Genomic DNA, 17,819 nt, shown 5'->3' with positions numbered 1-17,819 from the left:
TTTCATGGACGAAGCATGGGTTCGGAAACATGACATTCCTTTCAGAGAGTTAGAGAAGCCTACGCCCATGTTCGCCTTAGATGGTAGTCATCTTCCCAGTATCAGATTTGAGACACTACCTTTAACCCTCACAGTATCTGGTAACCACAGTGAGACTATTTCTTTTTTGATTTTTCGTTCACCGTTTACACCTGTTGTTTTGGGTCATCCCTGGCTAGTATGTCATAATCCTTCTATTAATTGGTCTAGTAATTCTATCCTATCCTGGAACGTTTCTTGTCATGTGAAGTGTTTAATGTCTGCCATCCCTCCCGTTTCTTCTGTCCCTACTTCTCAGGAGGAACCTGGCGATTTGACAGGAGTGCCGGAGGAATATCATGATCTGCGCACGGTCTTCAGTCGGTCCCGAGCCAACTCCCTTCCTCCTCACCGGTCGTATGATTGTAGTATTGATCTCCTTCCGGGGACCACTCCTCCTCGGGGTAGACTATACTCTCTGTCGGCTCCCGAACGTAAGGCTCTCGAGGATTATTTGTCTGTGTCTCTTGACGCCGGTACCATAGTGCCTTCTTCCTCTCCGGCCGGGGCGGGGTTCTTTTTTGTTAAGAAGAAGGACGGTACTCTGCGCCCCTGCGTGGATTATCGAGGGCTGAATGACATAACGGTTAAGAATCGTTATCCGCTTCCCCTTATGTCATCAGCCTTCGAGATTCTGCAGGGAGCCAGGTGCTTTACTAAGTTGGACCTTCGTAACGCTTACCATCTCGTGCGCATCAGAGAGGGGGACGAGTGGAAAACGGCGTTTAACACTCCGTTAGGGCATTTTGAGTACCGGGTTCTGCCGTTTGGTCTCGCCAATGCGCCAGCTGTTTTTCAGGCATTAGTTAATGATGTTCTGAGAGACATGCTGAACATCTTTGTTTTTGTCTATCTTGACGATATCCTGATTTTTTTCTCCGTCACTCGAGATTCATGTTCAGCACGTTCGACGTGTTCTACAGCGCCTTTTAGAGAATTGTCTCTACGTAAAGTCTGAGAAGTGCTCTTTTCATGTCTCCTCCGTTACTTTTCTCGGTTCCGTTATTTCCGCTGAAGGCATTCAGATGGATTCCGCTAAGGTCCAAGCTGTCAGTGATTGGCCCGTTCCAAGGTCACGTGTCGAGTTGCAGCGCTTTTTTAGGTTTCGCTAATTTCTATCGGCGTTTCATTCGTAATTTCGGTCAAGTTGCTGCCCCTCTCACAGCTCTTACTTCTGTCAAGACGTGTTTTAAGTGGTCCGGTTCCGCCCAGGGAGCTTTTGATCTTCTAAAAGAACGTTTTACGTCCGCTCCTATCCTCGTTACTCCTGACGTCACTAGACAATTCATTGTCGAGGTTGACGCTTCAGAGGTAGGCGTGGGAGCCATTCTATCCCAGCGCTTCCAGTCTGACGATAAGGTTCATCCTTGCTCTTATTTTTCTCATCGCCTGTCGCCATCTGAGCGCAACTATGATGTGGGTAACCGTGAACTGCTCGCCATCCGCTTAGCCCTAGGCGAATGGCGACAGTGGTTGGAGGGGGCGACCGTTCCTTTTGTCGTTTGGACAGACCATAAGAACCTTGAGTACATCCGTTCTGCCAAACGACTTAATGCCCGTCAAGCTCGTTGGGCGTTGTTTTTCGCTCGTTTCGAGTTTGTGATTTCTTACCGTCCGGGTAGCAAGAACACCAAGCCTGATGCCTTATCCCGTCTGTTTAGTTCTTCTGTGGCTTCTACTGATCCCGAGGGGATTCTTCCTTATGGGCGTGTTGTCGGGTTAACAGTCTGGGGAATTGAAAGACAGGTTAAGCAAGCACTCACGCACACTTGCGTCGCCGCGCTTGTCCTAGTAACCTCCTTTTCGTTCCTGTTTCCACTCGTCTGGCTGTTCTTCAGTGGGCTCACTCTGCCAAGTTAGCTGGTCATCCCGGTGTTCGAGGCACTCTTGCGTCTATTCGCCAGCGCTTTTGGTGGCCGACTCAGGAGCGTGACACGCGCCGTTTCGTGGCTGCTTGTTCGGACTGCGCGCAGACTAAGTCGGGTAACTCTCCTCCTGCCGGTCGTCTCAGACCGCTCCCCATTCCTTCTCGACCATGGTCTCACATCGCCCTAGACTTCATTACCGGTCTGCCTTTGTCTGCGGGGAAGACTGTGATTCTTACGGTTGTCGATAGGTTCTCTAAGGCGGCACATTTCATTCCCCTCGCTAAACTTCCTTCCGCTAAGGAGACGGCACAAATCATTATCGAGAATGTATTCAGAATTCATGGCCTCCCGTTAGACGCCGTTTCAGACAGAGGCCCGCAATTCACGTCACAGTTTTGGAGGGAGTTCTGTCGTTTGATTGGTGCGTCCGTCAGTCTCTCTTCCGGGTTTCATCCCCAGTCTAACGGTCAAGCAGAGAGGGCCAATCAGACGATTGGTCGCATACTACGCAGCCTTTCTTTCAGAAACCCTGCGTCTTGGGCAGAACAGCTCCCTGGGCAGAATACGCTCACAATTCGCTTCCTTCGTCTGCTACCGGGTTATCTCCGTTTCAGAGTAGTCTGGGTTACCAGCCTCCTCTGTTCTCATCCCAGCTTGCCGAGTCCAGCGTTCCCTCCGCTCAAGCGTTTGTCCAACGTTGTGAGCGCACCTGGAGGAGGGTGAGGTCTGCACTTTGCCGTTACAGGGCACAGACTGTGAGAGCCGCCAATAAACGCAGGATTAAGAGTCCAAGGTATTGTTGCGGCCAGAGAGTGTGGCTTTCCACTCGCAACCTTCCTCTTACGACAGCTTCTCGTAAGTTGACTCCGCGGTTCATTGGTCCGTTCCGTGTCTCCCAGGTCGTCAATCCTGTCGCTGTGCGACTGCTTCTTCCGCGACATCTTCGTCGCGTCCATCCTGTCTTCCATGTCTCCTGTGTTAAGCCCTTTCTTCGCACCCCCGTTCGTCTTCCCTCCCCCCTCCCGTCCTTGTCGAGAGCGCACCTATTTACAAGGTACATAAGATCATGGACATGCGTTCTCGGGGACGGGGTCACCAATACTTAGTGGATTGGGAGGGTTACGGTCCTGAGGAGAGGAGTTGGGTTCCGTCTCGGGACGTGCTGGACCGTTCACTCATTGATGATTTCCTCCGTTGCCGCCAGGATTCCTCCTCGAGTGCGCCAGGAGGCGCTCGGTGAGTGGGGGGTACTGTCATGTTTTGTCATTTATTATCTTGTCTTGTCCCTGTGCTTCCCATTCTATTCGTTTCCCTCTGCTGGTCTTATTAGGTTCTTTCCCTCTTTCTATCCCTCTCTCTCCCCCTCCCTCTCTCACTCTCTCGCTCTCTCTTCTCTCTATCGTTCCGTTCCTGCTCCCAGCTGTTCCTATTCCCCTAATCAATCATTTAGTCTTCCCACACCTGTTCCCGATCCTTTCCCCTGATTAGAGTCCCTATTTCTTCCTTTGTGTTCCGTTCCTGTCCTGTCGGTTCCTTGTCTAGAATTCACCGTGCTGTGTTTGTGTATCGCCCTGTCGTGTCGTGTTTTCCTCAGATGCTGCGTGGTGAGCAGGTGTCTGAGTCTGTCTGGTTCAAGTGCCTTCCCGAGGCAACCTGCTGTTCACCTGCTGTTCAAGATCGAGTCTCCAGTTTGTCCTCGTCATTTCGAGTGAAAGTTGTGTTTTTTGTTTGTATTTACTTTACTGGATTAAAGACTCTGTTTTCGCCAAGTCGCTTTTGGGTCCTCTTTCACCTGCATGACATAGATAGTGAAGGATACAGTATACATTATATACATATGAGATGAGCCATTATTAAAGTGACTACTCTTCCATTTTTTAAAGTGGCCAATGATATCAAGTCTATAGGCTGGTAGCTGTCTCTCTTTGCTAGTGGTGGCTGTTTAACAAACTGATGGCCTTGAGATAGAAGTTGTTTTTCAATCTCTCTGTCCCAGCATTGATGCACCTGTACTGAGCTCACCTTCTGGATGGAAGCAGGGTGAACAGGCTGTGGCTCGGGTGGTTATTGTCCTTGATGATCTTTTTTTGCCTTCCTGTGACATCAGGTGTTGTAGGTGTCCTGGAGGGCAGGTAGTTTGGCCCCGGTGATGCGTTGTGCAGACGGCACCACCCTCTGGAGTGCCTTGCAGTTGTGGGTGGTGCAATTGCGGTACCAGGCGGTGATACAGCCCGACAGGATGCTCTCAATTGTGCACCTGTAAAAGTTAGTGATGGATTGAGGTGACAAGCCATGTTTTTTCAGCCTCCTGAGTTTGAGGAGGTGCTATTGCACCTTCTTCCCCACACTGTCTGTGTGCCTGGACCATTTCAGTTTGTTGGTGATATGAACACCGTGAAACTTTCCACCTTCTCCAATGCTGTGACGTTGATGTGGATAGGGGGGGTGCTCCCTTTGCTGTTTTCTGAAGTCCACGATCATCTCCTTTGTTTTGCTGGCATTGAGTGAGAGGTTATTTTCCTGACACCACACTCCGAGGGCCCTCACCTCCTCTCTGTAGGCTGTCTCGTCGTTGTTGGTAATCAAGCCTACCACTGTTGTGTCGTCTGCAAACTTGATGATTGAGTTGGAGGTGTGCATGGCCACGCGGTCGTGGGTGAACAGGGAGTAAAGTAGGGGGCTGGGAACTCACCCTTGTGAGGCCCCAGTGTTGAGGATCAGCGAAGTGGAGATGTTGTTTACTACCTTCATCACCCGGGGGGGGAGGGCGGCCAGTCAGGAAGTCCAGGACTCAGTTGCACAGGGCAGGGTCGAGACCCAGGGTCTCAGGCTTAATCTTGATACTACCCATCCCGCATGCGGGAGCGTAACGTAGCCTCAAACAAATTAGCATAACACAGTGGACATAAATCTTCCTAGAAAATGTTTCTATTCATGAAAATCACAAATGAAATATATTGAGACACAGCTTAGCCTTTTGTTAATCACACTGTCATCTCAGATTTTTAAAATATGCTTTACAGCCAACGCTAGACAAGCATTTGTGTAAGTTTAAAATGGCATAATGCTATGGCTAGGCTCTGCTAGCATCAGGCAACATTTTCACGAAAATAAGAAAAGCAATCTAATTAAATAATTTACCTTTGAAGAACTTCGGATGTTTTCACTCAGGAGACTCCCAGTTAGATAGCAAATGTTCCTTTTTTCCAAAAATGTTATTTTTGTAGGCGAAATAGCTCCATTTGTTCTTCACGTTTGGCTGAGAAATCGACCGGAAAATGAAGTTACTATAACGCCAAACTTTTTTCCAAATTAGCTCCATAATATCGACAGAAAAATGGCAAACGTTGTTTAGAATCAATCCTCAAGGTCTTTTCCACATATCTATTCGATAAAATATGCGTCGGGACAATTGGTTTCTCATAAGAAGCGATTGGGAAAATGGCTGCTTGTGTACTTTACGCCACTTGCTAAATATGGTCCCTTACGGCTATTCTTCAACATAAATGCGTAAAAAGACGTCACAATGCTGTAGACACCTTGGGGAATATGTAGAAAACGTAAGCTAATTCATAGCTCATTCACAGCCATATAAGGAGTCATTGGCATGAGGCGGTTTCAAAAAATGCGGCACTTCCTGATTGGATTTTTATCTTGGTTTCGCCTGTAACATCAGTTCGGTTGCACTCACAGACAATATCTTTGCAGTTTTGGAAAAGTCAGAGTGTTTTCTATCCAAAGCTGTCAATTATATGCATAGTGGAGCATCTTGTCGTGACAAAATATCCTGTTTAAAACGGGAACGTTTTTTTAATCTAAAAATGAAAATACTGCCCCCTAGTTACAAAAGGTTAATGATGAGTTTGGAGGTTACTATTGTGTTGAATGCTGAGCTGTAGTCAATGAACAGCATTCTTACATAGATATTCATCTTGTCCCAATGGGATAGGGCAGTGTGATGGCGATTGCATCGTCTGTGGCCCTATTGGGACAGTACGCAAATTGAAGTGGGTTTAGGATGACAGGTAGGGTGGAGGTGAAATGATCCTTGACTAGTCTCTCAAAGCACTTCATGATGACAGAAGTGAGTGCTACGTGGCGATAGTCCTTTAGTTCAGTTACCTTATCTTTCTTGGGAACAGGAACAATGGTGGCCCTCTTAAAGCGTGTGGGGACAGTAGACTGGGAGAGGGATTGATTGAATATGTCCGAAAACACACCAGCCAGCTGGTCTGCGCATGTTCTGAGGATGCGGTTTGGGATGCTGTCTGGGCTGGCAGCCTTGCGAGGGTTAACACGTTTAAATGTTTTACTCATGTCGGCCACGGAGAAGGAGAGTACCTTGTCGGTGGCACTCTATTGTCCTCAAATTACGCAAAGAAGTTGTTTATTTTGTCATGAAGCAAGACGTCGATGTCCACAACCGGACTGGTTTTCTTTTTGTAATCCGTGATTGTCTGCAGACCCTATCACATACGTCTCGTTTTTGAGCCTCCACTTTGCGACTCCACTTTGTCTCTATACTAACACTTTGCTTGTTTGATTGCCTTATTGAGGAAATAACTACACTGTTTGTATTCGGTTATATTTCCAGTCGCCTTGCCATGATTATATGCAGTGGTATGTGTTTTGCAGTGGTATGAGCAAATGCTGCCATAAATCCACGGTTTCTGGTTAGGGAAGCTTTTAATAGTCACAGTCGGTACAACATCTCCTATACACTTTCTTATAAACTCGCTCAATGAGTCAGAGTATACGTCAATGTTATTCTCTGAGTCTACCCGGAACATATCCCAGTTCATGTGAGCGAAGCAATCCTGAAGTGTGTAATCCGATTGGTCAGTCCAGCATTGGATACACCTAAGCATGGGTGCTTCCTGTTTAAGTTTCTGCCCATAGGAGGGGAGCAACAAGATGGAGTCATGGTCAGATTTGCCAAAAGGAGGGTGGGGGAGGGCCTTGTATGCATCGCAGAAGTTAGAGTAGCAATGGTCGAGCGTGTTACTCAGTCGTGTACAGCAATTGATATTCTGATAGAATTTAGGTAGCCTTGTTCTCAAATGAGCTTTGTTAAAATCCCCAGCTACAATAAATGCAGACTCAGGATACATGGTTTCCATTTTGCATAAAGTCCAGTGAAGTTCCTTGTTGTTTGTCTTGGTGTCCACTTGAGGGGGGATATACACGGCTGTGATGATAACCGAGGCGAGTTCTCTTGGGAGACGATACGGTCAGCATTTGGTTGTGAGGAATTATTAGTTTGGTGAACAAAAGGACTTGAGTTCCTGTATGTTGTTACAATTACACCACGAGTCGTTAATCATGAAACATACACCATCGCCGACAGCGACTCTTGCCCAGATTTCGTCAACTTTGTTAACTAGGGACTGGACATTAGCGAGTAATATACTCGGGAGAGGTGGGTGGTGTGTGCGCATCTGAAGCCTCAATCGAAGACCGCTCCGGCACTCTCTCCTCTGGCGGCATTGTTTTGGGTCGGCCTCTGGAATCAGTTCATATGCCCTGGGAGGTGCAGACAAAGGATCCGCTTTGGGAAAGTCGTATTCTTGGTCACCATTTCACAATGGTGAAATGTATGATTAGACCGACATAAGCCCCTTACTTTGATTGTTTCTCATTGATGACTTCACCTGAACCAATGTAATCCAGATGGATTTGAACTTTTTTAAATCATAAATTAATAAGTGATTCCAATCAAAAAAAGTTATGTCAGCATATTTCAAGAGATTTCAAGACAGAAAGCTGGGGCGGCAAGTGTTGGACTAGTAACCGAAAGGTTGCAAGATCGAATCCCCGAGCTGACAAGGTAAAAAAAATCTGTCGTTCTGCCCCTGAACAAGGCAGTTAACCCACTGTTCCTAGGCCGTCATTGAAAATAAGAATTTGTTCTTACCTGACTTGCCTAGTTATATAAAGGTCAAATAAAAAAAAATAAAAGGCAGAAAGCTTCAATTTAGTCTCTACTTCAACATTACCAGGCAACTGTGGTACATCACACACATTCGTTGACTGTGGGCCTTGGACTTAGAAAGCATTCTCATTACACTTTCACCTTTTTGGATGGGATTAGTGCAGACATCTTAAAGGGATTTCATTAAGGTGCGTAGAGGTTAAGAGGCTTTTTTCCCACTAACCATCTGGCTTTCTCCAGTGAATACTGTGTTGTTGCCAAAAATAGGCAAGAGAGTAAAGTTGTCATGCACTCTACTTATTTAGGACCATAGCTCCTCTGGGAGCGTTGGCCATTCACAAATCCACTCCACTGTTCTGGGCGGTCCTCTCCAACTCAATCCAATTCCGTTTTTTTCTGTGTCTGCTTCTGTAACGTGTGTGTCACGGCCGTCGTAAGAAGTGGACCAAAGCGCAGCGTCGTGAGCGTACATTACTTTATTATGGAATGACGCCAACAAAACAAGAAACAAAATAAACAACCGTGAAGCTTAAGAGGGCTATAGTGCCACTAAGTCAACTACCCACCACGAAAGGAGGGAAAAAGGGCTACCTAAGTATGGTTCCCAATCAGAGACAACGATAGACAGCTGTCCCTGATTGAGAACGATACTCGGCCAAAAGATAGAAACACAAAATCATAGAACACAAAACATAGAATGCCCACCCCAAGTCACACCCTGACCAAATCAATTAGAGACGCTAAAAGGCTCTCTAAGGTCAGGGCGTGACAGTGTGTGCTGGGAGTCGGGAAGCATGTTCAGGGAGTGAATAATCAATAAACTAAACATAATACAAAACACAAACAACGCACAGACATTAAACCGAAACAATGACGCCTGGGGAATTGAACCAAAGGGAGTGACATATATAGTGCAGGTAATCAAGGAGGTGATGGAGTCCAGGTGAGTGGGGATGGTGACAGGTGTGTGCCATAACAAGCAGCCTGGTGAGCTAGGGGCCAAAGAGGGAGCACACGTGACAGCTTCAAGCTCCTGCCTCCATGCACATCAAATTATATGCCTACAATTGAGATCTACCTTGGATTTAAATGTTGTTACTATTAGTGTTATATTAGGTGGTGTTAGGAGCATTACAGGATTTTTGGTTTTCATCACTGGTGTAAAGTAATTAAGTAAAAACACTTTAAATGACTACTTAAGTAGTTTTTTTTAGGTATATGTACTTTACTATACTATTTATATTTTTGACTACTTTTACTTCACTTAGGAAAATAATATACTTTTAATACATACATTTTCCCTGACACCCAAAAGTACTTGTTACATTTTCAATGCTTAGCAGGACAGGAAAGTGGTCCAATTCACTCACTTATCTGGTCATCTCTACTGCCTCTGATATGGAGGACTCAATAAACACACATGCTTTGCTTGTAAATGATGTCTGCGTGTTGTAGTGTGCCCCAGGCTATCTGTAAATTTAAAAATAAAAATAGAAATTGTGCCAATTTGAAATGATTTATACTTTTTCTTTTGATGCCTAAGTATATTTAAAACCAAATACTTTTAGACTTTTACTCAAGTAGTATTTTTCTGCGTGACATTCACTTTTAGTCTTTACTTTTACTCAAGTATGACAATTGGGTACTTTTTCCTCCACTGGTTTTCATCGCTCGCAACCTTTCATGCATAGCCCTTAATCATTTGTGATTGTTGGTTTCTGTAGTGTGTTCACTGATGTTGTAGCATGAGCGGGAGGATATTAGTGCCTGAGCATCGGATGTGGCCCGAGGTTTAAGTTCAACGCACAACCTGCAATGCTTTGCAAGTGACACAATTGATACGGTCAGCTTAGGCAAAGAAAATTGAAATCAGTCAAAGTAACAGGACATCTGATTCTGGAATAACATGTTTGTTGGATTATTACCACTTAAACTGAGATAGAGCTGCTTTGCAACATTATATTATCATGAATTTCGAATAAAGTCATCTGTATGTCCGCCAAGCTGCAATACAGCACTGGGTTCTTTATATATTTGCTAATTATCTGCCCTTGCATCAACAGAGACCTCACCATGTCTGGCCAATATGACTCAGTGCGATAATGGATGCCTTGCTACTGGTGAGGGGACCATCTGTGTGTGTCCAGAAGGGTCTCTACTACAGCCGGATGGACAGACCTGCAGAGGTACTACTACACTAAATGTTTTCCTAAAGCCACTGGAGATGTGTTACAGAGTGGAGTTTATATCAGTGTTACAGAGTGGAGGTGTTATCAGTGTTATGGAGTGGAGGTTCGATCAATGTTACAGAGTGGAGGTTTTATCAGTGTTACGGAGTGGTGGTTCTATCAGTGTTTCAGACTTGTTTAATCAGTGATACGGAGTGGTTTCATCAGTGTTATGGAGTGGAGGTTTTATCAGTGTTACAGAGTGGAGGTTTTATCAGTGTTACAGAGTGGAGGTTTTATCAGTGATACAGAGTGGCGGTTTTATCAGTGTTACAGAGTGGAGATTTTATCAGTGATACGGAGTGGTTTTATCAGTATTACGGAGTGGAGGTTTTATCAGTATTACAGAGTGGAGGTTTTATCAGTGATACAGAGTGGAGGTTCTATCAGTGATACGAGGTTTAATCAGTGTTACAGAGTGGAGGTTTTATCCGTGATACAGAGTGAAGGTTTTATCCGTGATACAGAGTGAAGGTTTTAGCAGTGACACGGAGTGAAGGTTTTAGCAGTGACACGGAGTGAAGGTTTTTTATCAGAGTTACAGAGTGGTGGTTCTATCAGTGATACGGAATGGAGGTTTTATTAGTGATACGGAATGGAGGTTTATTCAGTGTTACAGAGTGGAGGTTTTATCAGTGTTACAGAGTGGAGGTTTTATCAATGTTACAGAGTGGAGGTTTAATCAGTTTTACAGAGTGGAGGTTTTATCAATGTTACGGAGTGGAGGTTTTATCAGTGTTACAGAGTGGAGGTTTTATCAATGTTACAGAGTGGAGGTTTAATCAGTGTCACAAAGTGGAGGTTTTATCAATGTTACAGAGTCAAGGTTTTATCAGTGTTACAGAGTGGAGGTTTTATCAATGTTACAGAGTGGAGGTTTAATCAGTTTTACAGAGTGGAGGTTTTATCAATGTTACAGAGTGGAGGTTTTATCAGTGTTACAAGGGGGAGGTTTTATTGCTCAGTGTTACTGAGTGGAGGCTGTGTCACTGAATCTCTCCCTTTTTTTTGTGTGTGTGTGTGTGTGTGTGTGTGTGTGTGTGTGTGTGTGTGTGTGTGTGTGTGTGTGTGTGTGTGTGCGTGCGTGCGTGCGTGCGTGCGTGCGTGCGTGTGTGCGTGCGTGCGTGCGCGCATGCTCGTGTGTGGTTCACCCAGGCTGCACCTCTTCCGACCGAGGGGGCTGTAGTCAGCAATGTTCCCCCATCACTCCTGGTAGGTGGGAGTGTGACTGTCTGCCTGGGTATAAGCTCCACCAAGACGGTAAACGCTGCACAGCCATTGGTGAGTCCTCACTGATACACACTCACACACACCACATACGCTGCCACGCATACAAGTACATGTAAACACATACAATAAATAAACACACAAGCACACACACATTCACATGCAAAAATAGGTTTGTTTGCCCTCTTGTTTTTTATTTGTCATCACTTCATTTCATTATATTCCAGGACCCCCACCTTATCTGCTGTTTGCCAACATAGTAAACATCAGACGTGTTAATCTGGATGGGACTGGTGACCAAAGCCTTGTGGAGGAGCCGAGCGGAACAGTAATAGCTCTGGACTATGATCCCGTACAAAACAAAGTAAGGAAGTGATCTACAGTGAGGTCAGTTTTACTACTTCAAAACTGCAGCGCAGAATCACTCGACTGTTCTGAATTTACTATGGAGCACTTTGGGTAAGCTGTATTCAGATCTGTTGCCACCTATTGGTCATTGCTGGTTACTGCATGACTCTCAATGATGAGTTAGTGAAACTGTTTGGTCCATGTCAGCCAATGATGCTTATGAGGCAAATTGATTAAAAATAATAAAAGGTGTGTGTTTTCCTAGGTGTACTTTGCCAGTACAGTACTGAAGCAGATTGAGCGTGCTGATTTGGACGGCGGGTCCAGGGAAGTTTTGCTCACTGAGGAGTTGGACTCACCAGAGGGCCTGGCTGTGGACTGGGTCAACCGCAAGCTCTACTGGACTGACCGAGGGTGGGTGGTGTACCCCAGGGTTCAGAACTGGGGCCAATGCTATTGTCAGAACCTCATTTAAATTTAGCACACACACAACTACATTGACATTGACATTCAGACTGGACTATTCGAAGTTCAAGCAATGAATTATATCATGCATGGTTTGTTTCTATTCTATTCATTCTCCTCAGATTATATCTACTCTTTTTTCATGTATATTTTAGCTTAGGCCTTGGACATTACTTTTGAATTCTGTGTTTCAGCCTCTCAACTATTGACCGCAGCACTTTGGATGGCTTCAACAGGGAGACCATTATTAGCAAAGGCATACAGAAACCAAGGGGAATTGCAGTTCATCCTTTAGCCAAGTACGGTATTTTAAATATATTTCTTTATCAAAAATGTTCTACACATTGTCTTCTGCCTTTTAATTGCAGATGGGTGAGTTATCATTTCTGTTCTGTTTCTTGAGGAAGTTGTTCTGGACCGATATGGGTACCAGGCCTGTGTTGGAGAGTGCGTCTTTGGAAGGAAGTGATCGTGCGGTCATCGCAAGTGCCGACTTGGTGTCCCCTAGTGGTCTGACCATTGACTTCACTGAAGACAGACTGTACTGGTGTGACAGCAAGAGGGGCGTACTGGAGACGGCATCCCTGGATGGCTCCAACCGACAAGTCTTGACAGAGAACGAAGTAGGTGAGGCTTCTGTGGAACACACACACAGTCAAAAGGTTATAGAATATATTAACTAAATATGATACATGTTCTTTTTGTAATTCCATTATCTCTTCTGATTGGTCCAGGTCAACCTTTTGACCTGGCAGTGTTTGAGGACAGGTTGTGGATCACGGACAGGGAGCAGCAGCTGCTCCTGAGCATTGACAAATGGACAGGGATGGACCCAGAGCGTCTCCATGGCAACATGGTCCAACCAGCTTCCATAGTTGTGGTTCACCCCCTCGCCAAGCCAGGTAGCAAGAAGAGTGAGAGAGAGAGACTCCATAATATTATTGTTAAAAACCTGTTTTGCTTTATTGCAGTCTTTTACCAAATGTGTTTAATTGTCATCCTCAGGAGCAAATGTTTGTCTCTATCGAAATGGGGGCTGTGCTCAGGTGTGCGAGAGCAGGCTAGGATTCGCCCACTGCTCCTGTCACTCACACATTGCCCAATCAGCTGATGGCAAAGGCTGCTTGCCATCCTACAGATCAACAGGTGATATGAACCCCAGTTGTCACCTTTCATAAAGATTCAGGTCGAGTTTGATTTAAAAAGATACAACTTTGGTTTTGCTCATAATTTTTCCTACAGATTCTGGAGATGGTGAGTCTGCAGACCCGTTCTCTCTGAAAAACAAAACTTTGAACGATGAGAGCATGCCTCTCCCTGTGCCTGGTCTCTCTACTGACGGGGAGGAGGCAGAGGACAACATGGACGAAGGGAGTGAGCCCACACTCTTCATTGAGAAGATGGTGTCAGGTAAAAGCCACACTGCTATAACAACAATACTGTAGATTTCATAGTAGCACAAATGGCTGCCACCCTGATTTTGTCTACATACACAGTTTATATAGTGAAATTGGTCTTTTGAAACATTTTCGGCAACATCCTTGCACTTCCAGACCAGGATGACTGTTTCTCTCTCCGCTGTGATGTGAATGCGCAATGTCTACTGGATGGAGGCAACCCCACCTGCCACTGCCTGGAAGGTTTCACTGGGGATGGAGAGCTGTGTGTGGGTGAGTGTGTGTGTGCATACATGTGTACCTTTTGATTTCCAATTCAATTCCTGTTTAGGAGAATTGGGAGGCAGGTAGCCTTTAACCAGTTCCAAACCCGTATCCGGGAGCGTAATCATAGCCTCAAATGCATTAGCATAAGGCAACGGACATAAATACCCCTTTAAACTTTTCCTATTCATAAAAATCGCTAATAAAATGAAATAAATATATTCAAACACAAGCTTAGCCTTTTGTTAACAACACTGTCATCTCAGATTTTCAAAATGTGCGTTACAGCCAACGCTAGACAAGCATTTGTGTAAGTTTATCATGGCATAATGCTATGCTAGGCTCTGCTGGCAGCAGGCAACATTTTCACGAAAATAAGAAAAGCAACCAAATTAAATCATTTACATTTGAAGAACTTTGGATGCTTTCACTCAGGAGACTCCCAGTTAGATAGCAAATGTTCCTCCCGTTTCTTCACCATGCTTGGCTGAGAAATCGACCGAAAAATGCTACAACTATAACACCAAACCTTTTTCAAAATTAGCTACATAATATTGACAGAAACACGGCAAACGTTGTTTAGGATCCATCCTCAATGTGTTTTTAACAAATATATTCGATAATATATCTGTCGAGGGAGTTGGTTTCTCATAAGAAGCGATTGGAAAAATGGCTACCTCAGTATTTTACGCAAGATTTTCTGCGGGAGACACCATGTGACCACATGCCATAATATGGTCCCTTACAGCCATTCTTCAAGGGAAATGCCTAAAAAGACATCACAATGCTGTAGACACCTTGGGGAAAACGTTGAAAATGTAAGCTCATTCGTAGCTCATTCACAGCCATATAAGGAGTCATTGGCATGAGGCGGTTTCAAAAAATGCGGCACTTCCTGGTTGGATTTATATCTGGGTTTCGCCTGTAACACCAGTTCTGTGGCACTCACAGACAATATCTTTGCAGTTTTGGAAACGTCAGAGTGTCATCTTTCCAAATCTGTCAATTATATGCATAGTCAAGCATCGTTTTGTGACAAAATATCTTGTTTAAAACGAGAACGTTTTTCATCCAAAAATTAAAATAGCGCCCCCTAAATCCAACTGGTTGAATTCAGCAAGTAACCGAAATGTCGTTAGTTTGAATCCCCGAGCTGATGAGGTGAAAAATCTGGCGATGTGCCCTTGAGTAAGGCACTTAACCCTAATTACTCCTGTAAGTTGCTCTGGATAAGAGGATCTGCTAAAGGGACTTAAATGTCATTCCTGAACTCAGAAAGGGAATTAGGTGTGTTTCTTGATGTGTAATGTTGTGTTTCTAGACCTTGATGAGTGCATGTTGGGGATGGCCCTGTGTAGTATCCAGAGCTCAGTGTGTGTCAACACTGCTGGTGGATATTACTGCCAGTGTCGCCCTGGCTTCAGTGGAGAGGAGCACCACTGTACCGGTGAACACTCACTCATGAACTTTGATGATTAAAAAATACATTTTCTTCATTTCTTTTTCATATAGTTTACATTTTCACAATCGTTCTCATGTTTATTTCCCCCCCCCCCCATTTAGATTTTGACGAGTGTAAAATGGGAACACACAAATGTGATGAGCGAGCGGAATGCATCAATACTATAGGGAAGTACCGCTGCAAGTGTCAAGCTGGCTACAGTGGTAATGGACACACATGTCAAGGTGCAGTTCTACACACAGTATCATAACAAACATTACTACTGCAACAATCTCTATGAAGACAATTATGCTCAACTTCACCTTCATTTTTTTTACGACACCCCTTTGTTTCACCTACTTTTTTCTTTGTGTCTCCTCCCTCTCTTTCTCTTTCTCTTTCTCTTTCTCTTTCTCTTTCTCTTTCTCTTTCTCTTTCTCTTTCTCTTTCTCTTTCTCTTTCTCTTTCTCTCTCTCTCTTTCTCTCTCTTTCTCTCTCTCGCTCTCTCTCTCTTTCTCTCTCTCTTTCTCACTCTCTCTTTCTCTCTCTCTCTCTCTCTCTCTCTCTCTCTCTCTCTCTCTCTCTCTCTCTCTCTCTCTCTCTCTCTCTCCCTCTCCCTCTCTCTCTCTCTCTCTCTCCCTCTCCCTCTCTCTCTCTCTCCACACTCCTCCCCTCTGCATGTTTGCAGAGTTGTCAACTACGTCCTCGTGGGTGACCACCAGTAGGCCTATGGACGTCACCAGCCAATGGCTGAACACTAACACAGTGGAGAGCTGCCCCTCATCTCATGACACTTACTGTCTCTACGAGGGAGTTTGCTTTTACTTCCCAGAGATGGAGTCCTATGCCTGCAAGCAAGTACCCCTATTTCCCTCCTTGTACATGGGTCAACACCGTTATTTTCTGACTTGTCAACAACATTAGTGGGGCAAAAATACTGTTTTTATTACTCTTATCCAATCCTTTCAGATACAGTGGCTGGGTTAATATTGTTTTTTTAAAGGGATTTTCACTCTAGTAAGTCAGTCTTGATAACGGCAGTAGGTGGCACTGTTGTTTCATATATACAGCTATTCTTTACCTTTGGTAACAAAGTGAGATAAAGGATTGCATCAACAGTGGGATAAAGGCTATAGAGAAAACAGTACGATGTAGGATTCTAAAGTTTGCCTCTGCATCGGTCTGCAAAATATACAGAAATGTTCTCAATAAGCATTTGGTCAACTTTTCTCATAAATCAGCCAACCCCAGTTTTGAGTTTGTTGTTTTTTCTGAATTTGTGTTGTATTTTTACTGGATGTGTGTGTTATAGTGAGTATTGTGTGTGGTGTTCCCAGCTGTATCTCGGGCTACATGGGAGAGCGCTGTCAGTTCAGTGATCTGGAGTGGTGGGAGCTGCAGCAGGCCGAACAAGAGAAGAGAAGGAACGTGGCCATCGCCCTGGGCATGGTTGTCCTCATCACCCTGCTCTCCATTGCTGCCTGTGTCACCTACTGCTACGGGTGAGAGAGAGAATTGGGAAGGTGGGGGGACTGGGATTGTTGGTGGACTGGGATTGTTGGTTGGGTGGGTCTTATCCCACAGTAACCCTCAGTGTAATAAATAATGTACTTAACCTGTAACAGGCTGCTGTAGTCCTGACCACGTTTGGTCAAAAACAGATGTAGCTGTGGTACGCAGTACACACAGTGTTACAGCCTGTACTTATATATTAAGTTCAAGATAATTACATAAGCTATTCCCTATTGAAACCATAGAATAAAGTGTATTAAATACCCCAGACACAAATAGGCTTTGTTCAATTTTTCTCAAAATGAATGGTCCAAATTGTTATCAGACTGGGGCCATTTGCTGTGTGTTTACTGTGTATGTGATGTTGGTGTGTGTGTCCATGTAAACGTGATGCGTAAAATTGTATACTCGGCAGAGGCACCGGGAGCATAGGCCCAACAGATTAAAGACGTGGGCCCTCCGTGGGCCTAACACCATGACAAGTATGCAATCCCCTTTGCAGAAACATAAAGAGGTGTCTATCAAACGCAGAGTGGCGTGGTCCGTGTAATATAGGGGACGGCACAACAGCAGGGGAGAAGATACAAAATGAGCTAATCACATAGAACAAATGGCGGCGTACGGACCCATTTTGCTGAGGTGCCATGAGCATACATACACTCTATATTCCCGTCTTTTTGATTCCACACGCACACACACCCTCCCTTAACTGAGTTAAGTGGCTGATTCTCTTGACGGATGTTTTGGTGGCTTAGAGAGACACGACGGTGTCCCTGCGGCTCTTTTGACTCACAAAGCAGGGCCTTTTACTCTTCCAGGGTCTCTTCCTTTGGCTTCCTGCTGAAAGAGGCATGCTTTCAATTACATGCTTGGTTTAGCTTGTTCTACAGCAATTGCACATCAAAATAGGTCATTTCTCCGCCCCAAGATGGACCCACTGAGCTATATCTCGGTTCAAACGCTACACTGGTGACAATAGGCAATAGCTCTTTCCCAAAATTGTCTTTCGCACTTGGCTGCAGGTGCAGATGTACCTTTGTGCAGTTTCGTTTTTGTAGC

At 44.9% G+C, this 17,819-nt stretch overlaps 1 protein-coding gene across 1 annotated transcript in view; it reads left to right on the top strand.

The window, feature by feature from the left end:
• egf (epidermal growth factor) overlaps positions 1-17,819 on the top strand; it is a 33,514-nt gene that overhangs the window by 12,895 nt on the left and 2,800 nt on the right. The window contains exons 8-21 of the mRNA XM_046324679.1: positions 9,942-10,064; positions 11,262-11,387; positions 11,561-11,697; positions 11,947-12,095; positions 12,341-12,445; positions 12,550-12,773; positions 12,881-13,048; positions 13,152-13,292; positions 13,389-13,556; positions 13,700-13,816; positions 15,129-15,254; positions 15,371-15,493; positions 15,937-16,126; positions 16,586-16,750. Coding sequence (XP_046180635.1) covers positions 9,942-10,064; positions 11,262-11,387; positions 11,561-11,697; positions 11,947-12,095; positions 12,341-12,445; positions 12,550-12,773; positions 12,881-13,048; positions 13,152-13,292; positions 13,389-13,556; positions 13,700-13,816; positions 15,129-15,254; positions 15,371-15,493; positions 15,937-16,126; positions 16,586-16,750 — 2,062 coding nt within the window. The remainder of the gene's footprint in view (positions 1-9,941; positions 10,065-11,261; positions 11,388-11,560; positions 11,698-11,946; positions 12,096-12,340; positions 12,446-12,549; positions 12,774-12,880; positions 13,049-13,151; positions 13,293-13,388; positions 13,557-13,699; positions 13,817-15,128; positions 15,255-15,370; positions 15,494-15,936; positions 16,127-16,585; positions 16,751-17,819) is intronic.

The sequence above is a fragment of the Oncorhynchus gorbuscha genome, linkage group LG23, assembly GCF_021184085.1.
Source record: "Oncorhynchus gorbuscha isolate QuinsamMale2020 ecotype Even-year linkage group LG23, OgorEven_v1.0, whole genome shotgun sequence".
Taxonomy (NCBI): Eukaryota; Metazoa; Chordata; class Actinopteri; order Salmoniformes; family Salmonidae; genus Oncorhynchus; species Oncorhynchus gorbuscha.
The sequence above is the reverse complement of the archived record's forward strand: the minus strand, read 5'-3'. Positions and strand labels throughout refer to the sequence as shown.